At 37.7% G+C, this 22,226-nt stretch overlaps 1 protein-coding gene across 1 annotated transcript in view; it reads left to right on the plus strand.

The window, feature by feature from the left end:
- Lrp1b (LDL receptor related protein 1B) overlaps window positions 1-22,226 on the plus strand; it is a 1,950,158-nt gene that overhangs the window by 1,830,777 nt on the left and 97,155 nt on the right. The window contains exons 73-76 of the mRNA XM_051166335.1: window positions 14,817-14,942; window positions 15,823-15,960; window positions 17,537-17,671; window positions 20,191-20,310. Of these exons, the coding sequence (XP_051022292.1) occupies window positions 14,817-14,942; window positions 15,823-15,960; window positions 17,537-17,671; window positions 20,191-20,310 (519 nt within the window). The remainder of the gene's footprint in view (window positions 1-14,816; window positions 14,943-15,822; window positions 15,961-17,536; window positions 17,672-20,190; window positions 20,311-22,226) is intronic.

Here is a 22,226-nt window from a genome sequence, read left to right on the forward strand (position 1 = left end):
GGTCTCTCCTGTGGCTCTTAGCGGAGCTCTCATCTTGTGATCTAACACTCTGAAGGGCAGCAGGGAAATACGGAGTTGATCTACAAATGTCATATCCTTAGAGTCCGGTAGATATAGAATATTGTCAGATACAGCTTCTATCCCGGTAATAAAGAGATCACCCTGTTAAAAGTTCTTCACTCTGTAGAAAGCACACTAGCATATGAGCCTGTCAGGTCAGCACTATTTAGCAGATACAATGTGCAGTTTAGGATTATTTCTATAGAGTAGCTGGGGTTTGGAACGGAGTGAGTATCTTTAAGTATTTTTGGCTTCATCTCAATGTGTATTAAATAATAAGGATATTTTAATAGTAGGTAAATATAAATATGTAAATAATAAGTGACATTATAGCAGAGGTAAGAAGTCACTGTAGAGATGGTTCTAAAATAAATGCACAATATACACAAAATCATGTTATCTATTCAGTATCAAGACTTAAAAAACAAACAAACAAGCAAAAACCCAAAATACAGCATATTTTCTCTATGATTAAGTTGCTCATGAATACTGTTTTCAGAATATGTCCAATGGGGGGAAAACAGTAAAATTTGAGATCATCAACATAAATAACTTCTTGTATTTTTCTTAGTTAACTAATTTATTTACATCCTGCAGTCCTGGACACTGCTGTCCAGATAAGGGGCAAGTGTCCCACAGGCAGTCAACAGAGTCAGAGACAGCCTCTCGGACAGGAGCATCACATGAAGACCACGGTACACAACTTGTATGACTTGCACAATCTGTGCAGAGGGTCTAAATCAGTTGCATGCATGCTCTCTGGTGGGCAGTTCAGTCTCTGCGAGCTCCTATGGGCCCAGTTAGTTGACTCTGCAGATTTACTTGTGGTGTCCTTTACCCATCTGGCTCCTACTTCTATTTCTTCCTTCTTCCTGTCTTCCTTCCTTCCCCTGTTCCACAGGATTCCTCAAGCTTGGCCTAAGGTTTGGCTGAGGGTCTTTCCATCTGTTTCCATCAGGGGCTGAGTTAAACCTTCATGAGGGATGGTTATGCTAGGCTCTTGTCTGAAAATATAGCAGAATATCATTAACGGTGTCATGGGTAGGCTTCTTCTCATTGTGTGTGTCTCAACCTGGAACAGTTATTGGTTGGCAATTCCTTCATTTCCTGCTAAATTTTAACCCTTGCACATCTTGTATTTAGGACAAATTGTAGGTCAAATGTTTTGCGTCGGGGTTGGTGTTCCAATTCCTTCATTGGAAGGCTTGCTCATTACACGAGGTGGCTGGTTCATGCTCTATATACCCCCTTGCTAAGTGTCTTAGCAAGGATGTCCCTCTTGGATTCCTGAGGTTTCCATTGCCCTAGATTTCTAGCTTGTCCCAGAGATGTGACACCCTGATTGTAGTTGTCTCTCCCAGTACTGTCTCCTTCCTCCCACAACTGACCCTTTCTGCTCCTCTCTGCATACTTCCCCAATCCACTCTCCTCCTCCCAGCCCGCAATCCATCTCCAATATTTATTATTCTAATTCCCCTTCTAAATGAGATTGAAGAGTTTCCACCTGAGCCCTCCTTGTGACTTAGCTTCTTTTGTTCTGTGGATTGTAGCATGGTTCATGGTTCTTTACTTTTCTGCTAAAATCGACTCATAAGTCAGTTCATACCATGTTTGTCTTTCGAGTCTGGGTTACCTCACTCAGGATAATCTTTTCTAGTTCTACCCATTTTCTGGCAAATTTCATGGTGTCATTGTTTTTAACAGGTGAGTAATACTCTGTTGTAGAAGTGTACCACATTTTTTTTTTTAATTCGTTCTTCACTTAAGGGACATTTAGGTTGTTTCCGGTTTCTGGCTACTAAGAATAAAGCTGTTATGAACATAGTTGTGTAATTGCCTTTGTAGTATGATGGGGAATCCTTTGGGTGTATGCCCAGGAGTGGTATAGCTGTGTCTAGACAGAGATCTATTACCAGTTTTCTGATAAGCCACAGGATTGATTTCCAAAGTGGTTGTACAAATTTGCACTCCCATCAGCAATGGAGGAGTATTCCCCTTGCTCCACAGCCTCTCCCGAAAGGTCTGTCACTTGAATTTTTTAATTTTTTAAAAAATTATTCATTTTACATCCCAATTGTAGTCTCTTCTGTCATCTCTTATTCCCATCTCCCTCCCTTCCCCTCCCCCCCTTCCTGAGTACTCAGAAAGGGAGAGACATCCTACACTACCTTCTGACCGCTGCCTGTCAAGTCTCATCAGGAATGCCTGCATCTACTTCCTCTGTGGTCTGGCAAGGATGCACCACCAGGGTGAAATGATCAACAAACAGGTAACAGATCCTATGTCACAGACTGCTTCTTCTTTTCATATTAAGAGATTCATATGAAGACTGAGCTGCCTATAGACTACATCTGAGCAGGCAGTCCAGGTACTCTCCATGTATGGTCCTTGGCTGGTGCATCGTTCTCAACAGGCCCCTACTGTGTCCAGATATTTCACTCTGTTCTTTACCTTGTAAAACTCCTGTCCCATCCAACACCTTGTATCCTCCAACTCCTCAATAAGAATCCCTTAGTACTACCCAAGGTTTGGCTATGAATCTCAGCATCTGCTTCAATTCTCTGATTGGTGAAGTCTTTCAGAAGACATCTATGGTAGACTCCCATTCTGTTACCTCTCTCCACATACTTCCGGTGTCTTTTCTATTTGCCCCTCTGAATAAGAACTTGGGATCCTCGCTAGGGTCCTCCTTGTTACTAAGCTTCTTTAGGTCTGGGCATTGTAGTATTGTTGTCCTATATTGTATGGCTACTATCCACTTATAAGTGAGTATAAACCATGTGTGTCTATCTGGGTCTGGGCTACCTTACTCAGAATGATCTTTTCTAGTTCATTTCTTTTGCCTGAAAATTTCACAATTTCCTTGTTTTTCATAGCCAAGTCATATTCCATCATGCAAATATACCACAAGTTCTTTATTCTTTGGTTGAGGGATATCTAGCTTTTTTTTTTTTTTACAAATACTGGCTATTACAAATAAAGCTGCTATGAACATAGTTGAGAGAATGTCTTTGTTGTACAGTGTAGCATCTTTTTTGGGTGTAGGCCCAGGAGTGGTATAGCGGGCTATTGAGGTAGAGCAAACCCAATTCTGAGAAAGCACCAGATTGATTTCCCCAGTAGTTGTCCAAGTTGGCACTCCTGCCAGGAATGGAGGAGTGTTCACTTCTCTCCCCATTGTTGCTAGGATGCGCTGCCACTTGAGTGTTTGATCTCAGCCATTCTTTGCTGCAGGGCCCACCTGAATGACCTTGAGGACAGGGGATGAATTGGTGCAGAAGCAATGACACAGACAGACCCTGGGAGTTAGAGTGCAAGGCAGAAGCACATTATTTCAGAAATAGGGCAACCCTTTATAACCCACTCCTGAAATCCCATAGAATATTGAAATTCTTGCCTCTGTGGTATCATCATGGGATTGGTGTACATGGATCACATGATGCTGTGCATATCATTGCTGGGTACCCTAGCAGATTTTCAGTTAGAAATTGAAAACATTGTCAGTGCGCTTGCGCAATCCCTTGTTGCTTCTTGCTACAATTCTTGACAGATGTAAAACGGAATCCCAGAGTCATTTTGATTACATTTCTCTAATGACTAAGGATACTGAGCATTTCTTTAAGTGATTGTTTGCCATTCTATATTCATCTGTTAAGAACTCTCTGTTTGGCTCTCTTCCCCATTTTTTAATTGAGTTATTTTGTTTGTTGGTGTTTAATGTTTTGAGTTCCTTATAGATTTTGGATATTAGGCCATTGTCATATGTAAGATTGGTAAAGATCTTGCCCCGATCTGCAGAGTGTGACTTCGTTCTTTTGACACTATCCTTTGCCTTACAGAAGCTTTTCAGTTTCAAGTGGTTCCATCTGTTAAATGTTGATCTTAGAGCTTGAATTCTTGATGTCCTGTTCAGAAAGTTGTCTCCTGTGCCAATAAGTTCAAGGCTCTTCCTCACTACCTCTTCTAATAGATTTAGCGCATGTGGTGTTATGTTGAGTCCTTGATCCACTTGGATGTGAGTTTTGTGCAAGGTGGTAAATATGTATCTATTTTCATTTTTCTACATGTAGACAGACATCCAGATAGATCAGTACCATTTGTTGAAAAGGCTATGTCTTTTGTATCTCTTTTCCATTATATGGTTTTGTCTCCTTTGTCAAAAATCAACTGTCCATAGGTGTGTGGGTTTATTTATGGGTCTTCAATTACATTCTATTGATCAAAAAGTCTATTATCCATGCCAGTGCAATGCAGTTTTTATTACTATTAATCTGTAGTATATCTTGAAGTCAGGGATGGAGATACTCCCAGAAATGTTTTTTTTTTTTTTTTTAATTGTACAGGATCGTTTTTGAGCTATTCTGTGAATTTTGCTTTTCTATATGGGAATTTCAATGAATCTGTAGATTACTTTGGTAAGATGGCCATTTTTTCTATGTTGATCCTACTGATCCATGAGCATGGCACATCTTTCCATATTCTGATATCTCCTTCAATTTCTTTCTTCAGATACTTGATGTTCTTGTCATACAGGTATTTGACTTGCTTGCTTAGAGTTACAACAAGATACTTTCTAGTATTTGTGGCTATTGTGAAGGGTGTAGTTTCCCTTATTACTTTTTCATCCCATTTGCCATTTTTATACTGATTAAAAAATTAATCTTGTATCCAGCCACTTTGCTAAGGTGTTGTTCATCAATTGTAGGAGTTCTCCGGTGGAACTTTTGGGTCACTTACATAAACTATCATCTCATCTCATAGAGATACTTTGACTCCTTCTTTTCCAATTTGTATCCCATTTTTTCTTCTTCGGTTCTCTTATTGCTCTTGATAGAAGTTTGAAAACTTGAAGATATATGGAGAGAGTGGGTAAACTTGTCTTGTCCCTGATTTTACTCAAATTGCTTTGAGTTTCTCTCCATTTAATTTGATGTTGGTATAGGCTTGATGTATATAGCCATTATAATTTTTGTATGGGCATTGTATTCCTCATTTCTCCAAAACTTTCATCATAAAGGGTGTTGGATTTTTGTCAAAGGCTTTTTGTGCATCTAATGAAATAATCATGTGATTTTTTTTCTTTCAATTTGTTTTTACGGTGGATTACATTGATGGATTTTCCTATATTAAACAATCCTTGCATTCCTGGGATGAAGTCTGCTTGATCATGGTGGATGATGTTTTTGATATGTTCTAGAATTTGGTTTGAGAGTATTTTATTGAGTAATTTTGCATTTGTTCATGAGTGAAATTGGTCTGAAATTCACTTTCTTTGCTAATTCATTGTGTGGACTAGGTGTCAAGGTGACTGTAACTTCATAGAATCAGTTTGGCAATGTTCCTTCTGTTTCTATTTTGTGGAATAGTTTGAGGAGTATTGGTATTAGCCTTCTTTTAGTGTCTGGTACAATTCTGTGTGAAAACCTTCTGGCCCTGTGATTGGTTAAGAGACTTTTGATGATTGCTTTTATTTTCTTAGGGGTTATGAACTGTTTAAACTGTTTAACTGATCTTGAATCACCATTGATAAATGAAGTTTATAAAGAAAATCATCCATTCCCTTTAGATTTTGCAATTTTGTTCAATATAGGCTTTTGAAGTGTGACCTAATGATCCTTTGGATTTCCTCAGTATCTTTTGTTATGTCCCACTTTTCATTTCTGATTTTGTTTATTTGGATACTCTTCCTGTACCTTTTAGTAGTGTGGTTAAGGGTTTGTCTGTCTTGTTTATTTTCTTAAAGAACCAACATTGACTTTATTGATTCTTTGTATTTTTCTCTTTGTTTCTAATTTATTAATTATTAATTTCAGCTCTGAGTTTAATTATTTCCTGTTTTCTAGTCCTTTTGGGAGTGTTTGCTTCTTTTTCTTCTAGAGCTCTAGTCCTGTTGAGTGTGTTTGCTTCTTTTTCTTCTAGAGACCTTTCTCCCTATTAATCTTCTTTCTCTACTACCTGGTGTTGGAATGTTGGAAAGTATTATTGTAGATAAGGGTTCGAAGGGAGGTAGAGCATAAGAAACCTAAATAAGGGAGGATCCAAGATGGTGGCCACTGATCACACACTGCATCTGTTTAGCAGAACAACCAGGACTACCTCATTGAGTTGGAGTTTTCCTTTTGGTACCTTCTATGGTGCTTGATTTGTGGTTAGGTACTGACTAAATTTGGTTTTGTCATGGAATATCTTGTTAACTCCATCTATAGTGATTGAAAGTTTTGCTTGGCATAGTAGTCTGTGTTGGCATGTATGGTCTCTTAATGTTTGCATAACTTCCATCCAGGCTTTATAGCTTTCATAGTCTCTCTTGAGAAGTCAGGTATAATTCAGATGGGTTTGCCTTTATATATGATTTGACCTTTTTCTCTTGCAGCTTTTAATATTTTTTCTTTGTTCTATATATTTAATGTTTTGATTATTATGTGGCTGGAGGATTTTCTTTTCTGGTTGAATCTATTTGGAGTTCTGTAGGCCTCTTGTATATTTATGGGCATTTCTTTCTTTAAGTTGGGGAAGTTTTCTTCTCTGATTTTCTTGAAAAAGTTTTCTGGGCCTAAGAGCTTAGAGTCTTCCCCTTCTTGTAGTCCTATTATTCTTAGATTTGGTCTTTTTATAGTGTCCCAGATTTCTTGGGTGTTTGGTGCCAGGAACTTTTTAGTTTTAACATATTCTTTAATTGATGTATCAATAACTTGATTGTATCTTCCACACTTGTGATTCTGTCTTCCATCTCTTGTTTTCGTTAGTGTGGTTACTGTCCATCATTCCTCTTCTCTTCCCTATGTTTTCCAACTCAAAGATTGCCTCAGCTTGTGATTTCTTTGTTATTTTTAATCCCTCTTTAGGTCATGAATAGTCTTATTCATTTCTTTCTCCCTTATAATTGAATTTTCCTATAGTTCTTTATAGGATTTATTCAATTCCTTCATCTGTTTGGATGTATTTTCATATGCATATTTGAGTGATTTATTTTCCTCTTACAAGGCTTCTATTATTTTCATCACCTCATATGTCCCTCTTGGACCTATATTGCCCAGTCCAATGATCCTTTTCCCACAGCATCTACAAACTCTGGGAAACCACGGCATTCTTGATGAAAACCCAGTGATACCAAAAAAAGGCTTTTTTGTTTCTTTGATGGGAAGTACCCTATTTCTCAGAGTACGTGCACGTGCACTGGCCATTTTGAGCTCTGAGGCTTTAAGCAGCTTGGCCACAATATCTTTTCAAATGACTAAATTTACTGAAAATGAAGCACCAAGAATTTTGATACATAAGGCTTTTGATAGCTACTGGGAAAGCTAAAGGTGGTAATCTTGTAACCTGACGCTGCAGCTCTGGCAGCTCAGTTTGCTCTATTAACCCTTTCTCTTGAAATGGGCTGTTTCTCTGTTTGGGGGGGGGTGGGGGAAAGGATTTATTTGGCTTATATTTCCACATCGTAGTTCACATGTAAAGGAAGACATAATAGGAACTCAACCAGAACAGAAAACTGAAAACAGGCGTGGATGGATACAGAGGCCATGGCAGGGCACTTCTTCCTGTGTTGTTCCTCCTGACTTATTCAAACTGCTTTTTTGTAGAAGCCAGGACCACCAGCCCAGGGATGGCCCTACTCACAATAGGCTCAGCCTTCTCCATTAATTGGTAATTAAGAAAATGTTCTACAGGCTTACCTACAGCCTGATCTTTTGATGCACTTCTTAATTGAGGCTACCTTCTTTCAGATAAAATTAGGTTGTGTCAAGTTGACATAAAACTATCCAGCATAATTGACCCATTGTCACCTTGATACATAAACACAGGACTGTTAAGCCACCCCTTTCACTTCTAATTCATCCCTAAGATCTAACCTTAAAAATGTGAAATTACAAAATTAAACTCATTAAAGGTTTAGTCTTCTTAAAATAGTCGATCTCTTAATATCCACATTCTTTTAAATTTCAAAGTCTTTCAACTATGGGGTCCTATAAAATAAAAAAATATGTTAAGTAGATATTTATTTCAAGAGGGAATAATTAAGGCACCATCATAATCAAATCAAAGCAAAATTATACTCCAAAAATAAAAGTAACTTAACTTGCCATGTCTGAGATTCAATCACAATCTTCTGGGATCCTCCAAGGGCCTTGAGTCATTTCTCTGGTCCACCCTCTACAATACATATAACTTGTCTCCTAGGCGACAGCTAGTTTCCTAGGCTACTTCATAATTGGTGCTTTTCTTGGTGGTTATCCCATGTTACTGGCATCTCCAAAATTCTAGAGTCTTCTGCTGCGTTTGAGCTGAACTTTCACCAATAGCCTCTTCTGAGCACTCTTCATGGTGCCAAGCCTCAATTTCTTTGCATGACCTCTTCAGTTTTGGACCATAGATTGTCACTTAGGCTGCATCTTCACCAATGGCCTCTCTTGGCTTCTCATAGTGCCAGACCTTAGCTGCTTTTCATGACCCATTCATGCCTTTAAAACTAGTACTACCTGAACAACTCTTAGAGTCCCAAGTTCAACTGCAAGCGAACTTTAGTCACCTTGAGAACACAGTTTCTGTGGGCTAACTCTCAGGAAACATTTCCCAGAAGATTTCACCTCAGTGATGCTGCTTTCTTCCTAGTCACAACTAAATTCTTAGCTCCAGCAAACCAGCATCGATTAGCCCAGGAAAGCAAAGGTTTCACTTTAGTAGTATCTTGTCAATCACAGCTGATGTGCAGCCCCAGCTAATCAGAAGCAGACTCTTAATTCAATATAACAAATGACCCCAATAGGGTCTGTAGACTTCTCCCTGAAAATTCACAAGCTAGGCCTCTATTATCTACACCGCCCTCAACAATCTTATCTTTAAAGTCCTACAAAACAGCCCAGAAACATTGAACACACAATGTCTTTCCCTGGCCAAAGTTCCAAAGTCCTTCCACAATCTTCACCAAAACAACATGGTCAGGTCTGCCACAGCAATACCATTTCAACTTGTCTTAGGGGTACTATGGCTGCAATGAAACAGCATGACCAAAAAGCACGTGTGGAAGGAAACGATTTATTTGGCTTATAGTTCCATATCAATATTCATCATCAAAGGAAGTCAGGACAGAAATTCAAATGGGGCAGGACCTTGGAGGTAGGAGCTGATGTAGAGGCCATGGAGAAGTTTGTCTGCTGACTTGCTCTTCCTGGCTTGCTAAGTCTACTTTATTATAAAACTCAGGACCACCAGACCAGGGGTGGCATGACCCACAATACTCCATTAATCGGTAATTAAGACAATGTCTTACTGTTTTGCCTACAAACTGATCTTATAGAGCCTTTTTAAAATTGAAAATAGATTTTTCTCTCATACAATACATCTTAATCACACTTTCCCCTCACTCCATTCTTTCTAGTTCCTCTGCCACTTCTCCCCTGGTTCCCCTCCATCTCTCTTTAACCCTTTCTCCCTCTATGTCCTTCTGCTCCTCCTATCTCCCCAGACCACCCACCCAGGGGCTGTGAGGACATGACACCAAAAGTTCAAGGAGAAGAGCAGGATGGCAAGTGCAAGAAACTCTGGCTCTCAGTTATCAGGGCTAAACCTTTCTGTTGTCCCTTTTTCAGTGACACTATTCACTTCCCAAGTGCTTCCATCTCTATTCAAAAACCCTCTAATTGTACAGCCAACTCTGCAATCCTGAAAAAAAAAACCAAAACAAAACAAAAACGAGACAATTGAGTTATACTTCTGGTTTTCTAGTTCATCTATTTCTTGTTTTTCATATCCTTCCATATTCACTTGTAACTTTCCTAATTATTCAGCCATTCTCCCAGTGTGTGTGTGTGTTTTGTTTTGTTCTGTTTTTGAAATGTAATACAGGAAAAAGACCATGCAAAAACAAATAATCCCCTCTGGGAGCAAAGCAGGAGATAAAGCACTGGCAGCACCCACTAGGAACATTTTTCTGACATCCTGAAACAGTCTATTCATTCCTTTGTACCCCGATGTCTCCTCTACTGCATTAGAAACCAGATTTTCCATTATTCAAAGCCGACATTAGATGTCACTTATATTGCGTTTTTAAAGACACCAAAAGTTCCACTACACAACATTACTTCTGCTTTAATGTACTTTTATACCAAAATGTAACAAAGAAATCAACGATCTAAGGAAAATGGTTTGAGTTCAGAAAAACTTGGTTATAAAAACATAAGTAAGCGCACACAATGTATTGACACAACAGCACTTTCTCAGAACTTTTTCGTGACAGACCAACTTAAGCACACTTGTCTGACATGTATGCTTATCCAGGATTCCTTCAGTTCCTTTCGTCCTTATTGCTTTTGTTTCCATTTTTCAGTCTCAAACAGTTTTAATTATTTTTTTTTTTTTTTACCTGTTTTAGTCGTTCCTTGTCTTTCTTGGCTTCTCTCAGGGATTTGATTATTTCCTCCCATTGTTTGTGTTTTTCTGGATTTCTTTAGAGGATTTCTTTATTTCCTTCTTAAGTGCTAAAGTCATCTTCTTGTGATTTTGCTGTGATAGGATATTCAAGAATTGCTGTAGCGGGATAGTTGGACTCTGTTGCCGTTGTCTGGGATGGTCATGATTGTGTTTTTACACTGGCATCTAGGCACAAGTTTTTGGGTGGAACATAGGTCTAAATACTGATTTCTGAGTTTGTCTTACTTGTATAGGAGTTTTCTTCCTTGGTTATTGTTTCCTCTTTGGTCTTCTGGTCCTTGTGATCCATCAGGTGTCTCCATCAGAGCTGATGGCTGGACTTTTGGAAGCTAGTTCTGCAGGGAGTCGCTGTTCTTCTGTCTGTAATGGACTTCACCTGTTCTGACACTGTGCCCTGCAGCTGCTCTCATTGGCATGGCCTCTATCTGTGCAGCAGCAAATAATTTTTAATTGTATTATCTCCTATTTTAGTAAAAATGGATTATTTCCTCATACAGTATATCCTAATTGTGATTACCCCTCCTTCTATTCCTCCCATGTTCCTTTTCGCCTTCCCTCCAATCTGGCTTCTTTGAGATAATAACCAAACATAATAAAAAAGAAGATAAAGCAAAAGGCAATCATATCAAAGTTGGACAAGGCAAAATCATCAGAAGGAAAAGATCCCATGAGAAGGCACAATAATCAAAGAGCCTAGATTTCTTCATAAAAAATAGTAAACTGAAAACTATAATATATCCACGGAGGATTTGGTGCAGATTTGTGCAGGACCTGTGCTTTCTGCTTCAGTCTCTATGAACACTGCTCCGTTGATTTATAGGGGCTTATACTCTTGGCATCCTCCATTTCTTGTGGCTCTTACATTTTTTATTCATTCTCTTCCTTGGTGTTCCTTGAGCTCTTGAATGGAGGTATTGAGGTATTTTAAACTGTGTGTTTTAATCTCTCTCTCTCTCTCTCTCTCTCTCTCTCTCTCTCTCTCTCTCTCTCTCTCTCTCTCCCTCTCTCTCTGCCTCTCTGTGTCTCTGTCTGTCTTTCTGTCTCTGTGTCTGTCTCTCTGTGTCTCTGTCTCTGTCTCTGTCTCTGTCTCTCTCTCTCTCTCTCTCTCTCTCTCTCTCTCTCTCTCTCTCTCTCTCTCTCCATAGTATCTGGCCTCTGTATTTGTTCCTATGTGCTGAAGGATAAAGATTCTCTGTTGATAGCTCTGAATAAGATGCAGTATAGCTTGCAGTATAGAAGACTATCATTAAGAGTCATTTGTTGTGAATCTAGGTGTTTGGGGCTATCTAGTCTATGCTTCTTGGTCACCCAAGCCGTTTCATGTTGTTAAAGATCTTAAATTGGTTGTTAGCTCATGTGTAGACGCCAGAACTGTAATGATTTAATCAATGCATCCACATAAGAGCCAGTAACACATTTCCTTCCCTTTATTATTTCACCACTTCCTTATTAACCACCCACCTTCCTTATCAGTCTTTTTTTTCTTTCTTTCTTTTTTTTTTTTTTTTTTTTTTTGACAAACCCATGACATTTGGTTTAATTTCATGATCCATTTAGTTTAACCAGCACAACCTATGCGATCATGGATAGCAACTGTCTATTGGAGCCTGGGGAAGTTACCAGTAGGCACATAACTGAAGGCATTGACTCCTGCTCTCTGTGAAAATGTCAGTAGAAAATAATTCAGTGATGAAAGTTGGGGACCTCTAGCCATGCCTGGCTACTTACAAGCTCATTCTAGTGCAGACCTAGTGAAGGCACCTACCACTGCTGTGAATTCGTGATTACAAAGCCCATGTCTTGCCCAGAGGATGACACTTCCCAGTCTTTGCTCACACCTTTTCAATCTTACATTTTTTCCTGCCTGAAGAACTTCATTAATGTTCCCATAAGACTTAAGGAATCTGCTGCAGGTGTCTTATTTAAGGCTGAGCACATACATATCATTTATTCTTTAAATTTTGCTTCCACTGTCATTTCTTAGAAGGAAAGGTATCTCTAATTAAGGCTGAGGATAGTATTTTGTGATGCTTATAAATGTATATGCTTAGAAGACAAATTTTCACTAAGTCAGTTTAGCTAAATGGCCTCCCCAGCCATGAGTTTTTCACCATGTTTATTGTGTAAAACATGGATTTTCTTGTGTGACACTCTTCCTGGGGTTTAGTCTACCCACTCCTGGTAGAACCTACAACAGAAACTAAGAATGCCAACAGAGACTAACTTAGAGAACTGTTGCATTTTATTCTTAGGTACTTACAGGAGAATGAGTTAGGGCTATGTAGAGGAGAAGAAATGACTCAAAGACAGCTATATCACCAAAAGCTTAACTGCAAAATAGACAATACAGAAGCTTAAAGATTTAGTGCACAGTTTTCAGGCAGCTTAACAGATTCAAGTGTCCCTTTCCAGGCATTTCAGTTTGTGTGAGCTTCTTCTAGGCGGTTCAGCTGGACTCACCTTTTTATAGCTTGTTTGTCTTTCCTACTTCTTTCATGTAGTCTGGCTTCTCTGAGTGGATTTGGGCAGCTTGGCTGGTCTCTGCCCCTTTCCAGTGCTTTTGCTACTCAGAGAGTTTCTTTCAGAAGTCATTTATGCTTATATATGTTTGGAGGGAAAGGGTAGTGAATGATGTCAGGGATTTCCTGAAGCCATTACAAATTGATTCGTTCCTAGTGTTAAAGATCTTTCATGTAGAATAAAACGTTTTACCTCCCTTTAGCATATTTGGTGTCTTAACAAGTTTTCTTATGAAATGGGATGTTTTACTGCCTTTTGAACAACTTCTATCTTAATGTGTGCTTCCATCTAATACAGAATGTGTTATCTTGGAAGAAATCACCACACAGAATTGCTCCTGTGGAGTGGGATTAAAATCCAATCAGAGAATGTTTGGCTACCTGCAGAATAGTAGGGCCATTAATCCACAAGTGACAACATCTTATATAGCAGTTCAGATTCATAGCTTTTAAGGATTTTTAGATCCCTTTTCTCCCCTAGAAAACTGCACAGGACCTCTTGGAATATGAAAAACTCTGCCAGAGAGAAATCTATGTCAGTTCCAACTTGATTTCTCTCTGTTATGCAACAAAGATTTGTGGTATTCTCACAGAATTTTGCCACCTAGGTGTGGTGGACTATCAGGAACAACAGCAAGCATCTTTTGCTTGTTTGTTTGTTTTTTAAGAGTCCCCTGGGGTCTTCACTGGCACTGGAGATACATGGCTTCAAGAAAGTACCTGAATATATGTACCATTTTTTGTTTTGAATCTTTCCTTTAATGTACCAAAGAAAAGGTCTGGTAATAAAATTCTGGAAGGTGTTAGAAACCACAATATATTCCAACATGGGACAGCATGAAGCCTTATAAAATGTATGGAATATTCATGAGATTAGAAAATGAAAGGATGTACTTGGAAAATAAGAGGATTTCATTAACTCAAGGGCATGTAAAAAATTGCATATGTCCAAGAAAGACATTAAGTATATGAGTAGACCATTCAAAAAGATAAGACTTAAAGCTGTATTTGTGATGTGGAAAAGTCAATAAAAAGTATTTTAGGCTTTTCAAAGTGAATGATCATACATCGAAAGTAATAAGGGAAGAAATATTAATGTATTGAGTTCATGGATCCTCTGAGGATAGGAAATATATCTAATAGTATTTAACATAAAGCTCTATAGGAGGCTTTAAAATCTGAAAAATTTTTATGGTTAGGTTACCTATTAGGTTAGTTACTTGTTCTAGATTAAAGAAAATGACAAGTTTGGCAATGGTATCTACAATGTGTCATAACTACCTAGAGTTGTGGATTATTGACACTAAAGAATTTAGAAGAAAATCTATCTTCTGGCCATAACGTACCAGTAACAAAATCATGCTGATATCCATAGCTCAGATATTAAATTAATGCGGTGAGAGGAATGTATGGAATGGACTAATGAATTTGTTGAAATTGACATATTTTAAGTATATTATACTTAAAATGTTCTGACTTGAATAATCACACACAGAAATAAATAAAAATATTTCCTCATAAACTTTAGGTACATATCTAGAGATGTGTTTATACAGAATCCAGACCCAAAGCTTGATACTCTACCTAGTCACATATACAGTGAGATCTCACCCAATTACCTTCAACTGTGTACTCTTCTGTGATTAGTAACTTAGACAAAAAGCTTCTATTTTTTTCTAGTACCCAAGACTTGCCACCTTTAAAGACAAAAATCAGATTGTCTTTTTTAAAAAGGAAAGTACATTCTTAATAAGGAAGGGTGCCTGAAGGAGTCACTTTTTTTCTCCTCTGTTTCTATTCTTTTAGTCAAATTTCTTTGCCCACCCACAAGGCCTCACAGATGCAGAAATGATAGAATTTGCCTGCAACTTGAGAAAATGTGCAATGGGATTAATGACTGTGGCGACAACTCTGACGAAGATCACTGCAGTGGTAAATCTGTTCAATTGAAAATATTGATTTAGGAGAATGCTGTTAGAGACGAGGAATAAAATTCAGTACTTAAAACTAATTCTAGAAACGAATTCCTTGTGGATATATGAAGGTTTGTTTTCAGGCACCAGAGCTGGCAACAGCCGAGTGAAAGTCATCCCCTAAGAATTCATCTGAAAAAAAAAAAAAAAAAAGAAAAGAAACTGTATTATTTTATCTCAAACTTCCCACTTGGGTACTTCATTCAAAAATATTAGTCTCACAAGAGAAACAACTTTGTTTAAAAGAATTCCTTATCAAAAAGAGATGGAGTCGATAGAGTCTGCATAAAATATGTAGATATAGATTTTTCCTCAAGAGTCTGAGATATAAAAATTTTGTATAGTACGTGTGCCACAAAGTTGACTCAGATGGACCCAACCTCATCTAAGGGGGTCTATATTAGCAAACAATTCCCATTTGTCCTAGACAAACTGGACATTTTCTTTTATCTTCTTCTGTTATTTATTTCTCCATTTAAGAAAGAGAGCAGGTAAATAGATGTGAAAGATCTGAGAGGAGCTGGGAAGGGGAATAAGTGTGATCAAAATATACTATAAGAAATTCTCACAGAATAAATAAAAAACATTATTTCCAGAATCTACTTGGGGATAATATTAATAATTTTAACAAAAAAAAAAACCCTGGGTGTTGTTTAATATTGGGAATATTTTCATTTTTCTAAAACTGCAAATATGTTTGATTTAGCCCATAGAATTTAAGTTAGAAGACAGAAAAATCTATGTTTTCACAGCATCTACTCTTGAACACATTGTGAGCTCAGTATGTTCAGTGTTATAGCATGAAACCCTAACTAATCATTGTCTCAATGATCCCGCAGGTAAACTGTCACTTAAATCCAAGCCTTGTAAGAAGGATGAGTTTACATGTAGTAACAAAAATTGCATCCCCATGGAGCTGCAGTGTGATGGGCTGGATGACTGTGGAGATGGCTCAGATGAACAAGGCTGCACAAAGTGTGAGTGGTCTCTATGAAGGGACTACAGGGAGGCATATGGTCGAACATGAATTATTCTGCTCTTGCCTGGAGACAACTCTTCACAGTATACTTACACCAGAATTTTGCTAAAGTAGCATTACTTTAAGCAAAACTTGATTTTTGGACTATAAGATAGAACAGTTCGATTTTACCATGAATTTGATGAGTTGATTTGTAGTTTAGAGACAGCATGCTGTCTTCTCCATAATAACACTCCTCTGGTTTATTTGCATTAAAAAAATACTTTCCTTAAAGGACGAAAAAGAAATGAAATTAAACTACTGTACTGAGATTACAGGAAAGCCTTGCTTTGTTCTAACAGCACTGCAACCCAGTTTTCTACTCAGATCCTATTTTTTTTTTATTAGTGTCTCCAAACTAAAAATGGAACAAGCTATGAATTCAGCCTTCTGGCCTCTTATGAATTCATCAGCAGGGAAATATTAAAAATCTTTAGGTCATTTCTTCTAGCTCTTGTTTAAGGATATGGGATAGGTAAATATTGTTCTGAGGATGACCTTTTAGGAAAATTACTGCCTCTTCACTAAGTTTTAGGTAGTACTGTGGCATGACAACAGCTGTCAATATCAGTGTCCACAGATGTTTTCAGCTGTATTTAATGTCGTGAGGTCAGTCTTTTCCTGCCCCTTGACCTTGTAAGAAAGGAGAGTGTACATGTATGGAAAACTAAACTATTTAATGGGAGTTACCTATGTAAAATAGTTAAAATTTATTTTTTTTAATTTAAATTTAAATTCAAAATCCAGGATCTTATTAGTTCTGATTCTACTATCTTTATTTTTTCACATTTACTATTTTACATTCTCTTTTATTGAAAAATGAAATAATTCATATTACATCTCATTTGCTATCCCATCCCGTGCATCCTCCCATTCCTTTCTCCCTCCTGCTTTCACCCCACTCCCCCTTCCCTATGACTGTGACTGAGGGGGACCTCCTCCCCCTGAATATGATGCTAGGGTATCAAGTCTCTTCTTGGTAGTCTGCTATCCCTCCTCTGAGTGCCATCGGGCCTCCCCATCAAGGGGACATGGCCAAATATGGGGCACCAGAGTTCGTGTGAAAGCCAGTCCCCACTCTCCACTAACTGTGGAGAATGTCCTGTCCCTTGGCTAGATCTGGGTAGGAGTTTGATGCTGACTGCACGTATTGCCCTTGATTGGTGCCATAGATCGAGCAGAACCCCTGGGCCCAGATCTGCCCATCATAGTGTTCTTCCTGTAGGTTTCTAGGCCCCTCTGGATCCTTCTATTTCCCCAACTCTTATATTTCTCTAACCTAGAGTCCCAGTAGGATGGACATTCTCACTTCTATTGCACTTTCCTGGTAAGTGAAGACTTTCATGGGACCTGCCCCTTGGGCTAGTGTCCAATAGTAAGTGAGTATATACCATTTGAGTCTCTCTGCTTCTGCGTTAGCTCACTCATTATATGATCATTTTTAATTCAATCCATTTGTCCACGAATTTCGGAAATTCCTTATTTTTAATAGCTGAGTAGTAGTCCATAGTGATTCAACTATCTTTAAATCCTAGCTCCCATCGAACACACCTGTGAGAACATTGGGACTCCCTGCGGCGATGATGCATCTTGTAATCAAACAGAAACATCTGTTTTCTGTCGTTGTAAGCCTGGATTTCAGAGAAACATGAGAGGCAGAGCATGTGAAGGTAGAGTACATTTCCTTAGCAGCTTGCACTCAAACCCATAGCTTATAAAGACCCCAGGACAGCTAAGTTGTGAGATGACGGAGAACTCATTTTCATAAAAGCCATCTATATCTACGGGCGGCCAAAAGAGAAGCTAAGCTAGCCATTCCTGAGAGTACAAAGCCTCTCTGAATGAACTCAGACCTACAGGAATTACATTTGTGACATGGCAGTCCTGTTTTGGAGCGCAAATGATGAATTTATTGATTAAGAACTATTAAAATACTAGACTCATTTCATAAATGAGTATGTTTGAGATGATCTGTGGCATTTTTCTTTTTCATGCTGTGGTGCATAGTTCACTTTGAGATATTTGTAGCTTTTCTCTGAGAAACATGTTTTAAGCTATCCTTTATGGCCTAATTAAAAGTCAGTGTCTAAATGGCTTTCTTGTAAACTTGCTTCTGATCATGTACAAATTAGGAATGAAGTAAAGAGACAATACCAGAGTAAGTTATATGTAAATATAACTTACACCAGGGCTTTAGCTACAGAGCCATGAGATACACAAATATGTATATATATATATATATATGTTTGCAGTTTTTCTAATAAAAGCATTTTATGGTCATATTTACATGTTATTATAATGTGCATTAATTTCAGAAGTCTCTCTGGTGTATTTTGCTAAATTAAAATAATTTTGTTACTTTTATTAATAACACTGTTAGATATATGTACATGTGAGTTTTTGTGAACCCATGGTGGCTAGAGATTAGCCCCGTTCCTCTGTAACTCTCCACCTTGTTTTGGCAAGATAAAATCTCTCGCCGAACCTGAAGTTCTCTGATTGGTTAGACTGACTGGCCAGCAAGCTCCAGGTTCCTTCTCTTCTCAGTGGTCCTCTCTGCCCAGCGCCGGGGTGACAGGTGCCTCTCCTGCTGCCTGGAATGGGGATCTAATCACACGTCGCCCTTATACATGTGCATCAAGCATTGTATCGAGTGGGTCCTCCCCCGAGCCCCGTAACCGTTGTTAAAGAATTTACTCTCCCTCATATTCCTGGTTTTAAAAGACTTCATATTTTACCAAGCAACCTGAAAGAAAACTAATTCATTATATTCACACAAAGATGAAAGCCATGTTTCTATCTACCTTGAGTAATCAGCTCATGTGTTCTATTTTCTTATCCTGTGACACTGAAAGTTGAAAAACTAAGTTTTCTCTACATTATTTAAAAACGTTTTTCTTTTTATGACTGTTTATCAATTATATGTAAACACACACACACACACACATACACACCCTCTCTCTTTAGAAATTAGTTCTTACAATAGTGATCACTCAAAGACTGTGAACAGTAGGCTCTGTTTCCTGTGTAATATATGTTTACTAACTTTAGAAATTCTATTCTTAATATTTTCTTATTTTATTCTTTCACAAGGAAAACATAGCCACAACTATATTTGTCATTTCATCATAGCCATGTGTTTACCATTCTTATATAACTGGTTGTAGATGCAAGTCAATCCTGAACATTATTTAAACAAGTGTGTACAATAAACACATTTTTATAGTAAAGAAAGCAATTTCCATTTGATATTGAGGGAGGAAAGGCATTACCTAGATTTTGTAATTTAGTTTGTTAGGGTCCTTTATTTTCTTATATAAGAAAATTGCATAAAATTACTGTTTTCTATTAAAACACTTTACTAGAAATAACCAAGGGAAAGAACGACCATAGCATAGAATAGAAACAGAAAAGATTTAACAAATGCTGCATGCAGGCATGGTGAATGTGTGGAACCAGAATGGCTACATTAAAAGACAGAATCCTTCTATAAAGTAAAGCACAGATTCATCTTAGAAACCATGCCAAGGATAAGCTCTAGAAGGGTCTGGCTCCCTAACCAAAGCAAAACACTCGGCGGCAATTTAGATGATTAAGGTTGATGTTCTCGCTTTACTTCATCTCTGAACAATTCTTCCTGAAGACAAGCAATGTTCATTTTCTGCTTATATTTCAAGCAAACACAGAAAGTAGTTTGTACTTACCGTGCTCTGGTGTCATAGCACAGGCAACAGGACGTACAAAGTTGAGTGTATACTTTCACTGTGTCATCTGCAGGTGTCACTGTGAATGGTTTTTGTCTAGTGTTGAGCCTTTAGAGAGGAAAAGAATGGGGAAAAAACAGGTAGTTTACTGTGCTCGAGCTAATGTGAGGTAAGTATTTCTCTTACAGTCTTATTACATAATTCAGGGCAAGTATACAAGATGTAGGTAGCAGAGGAGTATGTGTGAAAGTGAAGGCGGGAAACACATGGCCCACCATCTACCTGACCCTGCATCTTAGCTCTCAGCTCTAACCATGCCCTTCATTCAGTGTCATGTTTCAAATAGCAGCCATCACCTGTGGCCTCTTTACTTATTTCTGACTTAGCCCTGCTTCTTTGCAGATGTGTTTTCAGGTTTTCTTTTTAGATCTGAGTAGTCCTTATTTTGCAATGGTGAAGATGGATTCTGAGCTCTTTTCTTGTAGATCTCAATGAATGTCTGCTGTTTGGCGTATGCTCGCACCAGTGTCTAAACACACAAGGTTCATATAGATGTGTCTGTGACCAGAACTTTCAAGAAAAAAACAACACCTGTATAGCAAAAGGTAAGGTAATTAAAAAGTCATTTTAATTTGGTCATGACTATTTCATGGGGAAAGTTTTGTATATTGCATTTTATCAAAAGATTTATTCCTACAAATATAAAATATTTATATATTCAGGCAATCAATGTGGCTATTTTATTTGTATTTTGAAATGGAAAATACATTCACATTTAATTAAAAATATCATTTTTTTTTATCTTGTAAACTTCCAAAAGCTTCTTTGTGAGCTGCAGGAAGTCCTTGTGGCTTGTGTTGCCCCACTGGTCAGCATGCCACTAGAGCTTGCTCCCTTGTGTCTCTGCCTTATCTTCTTAAATAGTCTAACTCAAAGTGGTTTACTGGGAAAATAATTAAATACAGAGCATAAGGGGTTAAAACCCTTTGTGTATGAAGCAGTTTGTTGATAGGAGACCTGGTGGCACTCAGAGGAAGGACAGCAGATTACCAAGAAGAGACTTGATACCCTATGAGAATATATAGGGGGAGGTAATGCCCCTCAGGAACAGTCAGAGGGGAGGGGAATAATGGGAAAATGGGGGGGGGGAGGAATGGGAGGATACAAGGGATGGGATAAACATTGAGATGTAACAAGAATAAATTAATAAAAAAAAAAGAAAAAAAATAGCTGCCATATTAACTATGCTAAATAAAATTTAAGGGTCTCCGAAAAAAAAAAAAGATATTTTAATTATAATTGAGGTTATCTTCAGTTGTCAAAATGGAATGTAAAGCCATAAATTTCTATGGATTAAACTAGTTATTAATGAAAAAAAAATTTGAACACCGGTCTCATGGCCTAAATACAATGTTTTCACTGACAATTATGTTTCAGTGAGCATAAAAGTTGTTCTACCATCGCCAGACAATAAGGGCTAGGAATATAAAGAGAAGGTGATGTGGGTATGATGTTCTAAATTTCGATACAAAATATTTAAATTTTTAAAATCTTAAAATAATATATTCACATTACATCCTGGTTGTTATCCCCCCAACCAGACCCCACTCCCGGCTCTGCTCTTATCTTCCCTTTCCCAGCATCCCCCCCCCTTCCTCCTTCCTCCTCTGGTAGAAGGGGACCCCTTCCCACACCATATGAACATAGCCTATCAGCTCTCATCTGGATACCCTGCTTTGTATATAAAATCTTATTTCTAAATCCATATCTTTTCAATTTGTCGATATAATTTTTTAAAAGTTAAAAGACAGGTATGGGTGCTAGACTGTTTAATATATATATATTTCATTGTTCATGTATTTTTATAAAATTATACAGCTGTAATATTCTCAGCTATAGAGCGTGACTATTAAGATGTAATTTCGGGATAAAACTGACTTGCTGTCAAGTATCATGTGCGTGAATGGTGTTACGTGTACTTAAAGTTGAGTCCTAGGACCATACTTTCCACACTACCTAGCCTAGAGGAAGTCACTGAGATCTTTGAGGCTTGATTCTTCATTTAAAAAATCAGAGCACTCATCTCTGTTTCCATTATTTCCTTAGAAAAATGAAATAAATTGAAAAAATGACCCTAATATCTGAAAGATAAATGTTGTAGAATACTTCATCTATTAAATGAATTGTTGTATGTTATCCAACTGAGTGCCATAAAATGTGGCTAAAAGAAAGAAAATAATTCAGGCCACCATTTGTATATACATGTGATGTATACAACATTTCAGGACACATTATTTATTATTATCATTAATTATTATTATTTGCTAAAACTATATATGCAGCTCAATTTTCTAGGTTGTAATTAATATTTTAATAATAACAGAATTCTCACTGTTGTTTTCCTTTTCAGTCAGTGTGAAATTGATATTAGTATGTGTTACGGATGTCAAATCTTAGTGAACACTGCCCCATTTGATTGGAAATAAATTAAAAATTACTAAACTTTAGTGTAACAAAGAAT

This window comes from Acomys russatus, chromosome 24 (genome assembly GCF_903995435.1).
Source record: "Acomys russatus chromosome 24, mAcoRus1.1, whole genome shotgun sequence".
NCBI classification, from domain to species: Eukaryota; Metazoa; Chordata; class Mammalia; order Rodentia; family Muridae; genus Acomys; species Acomys russatus.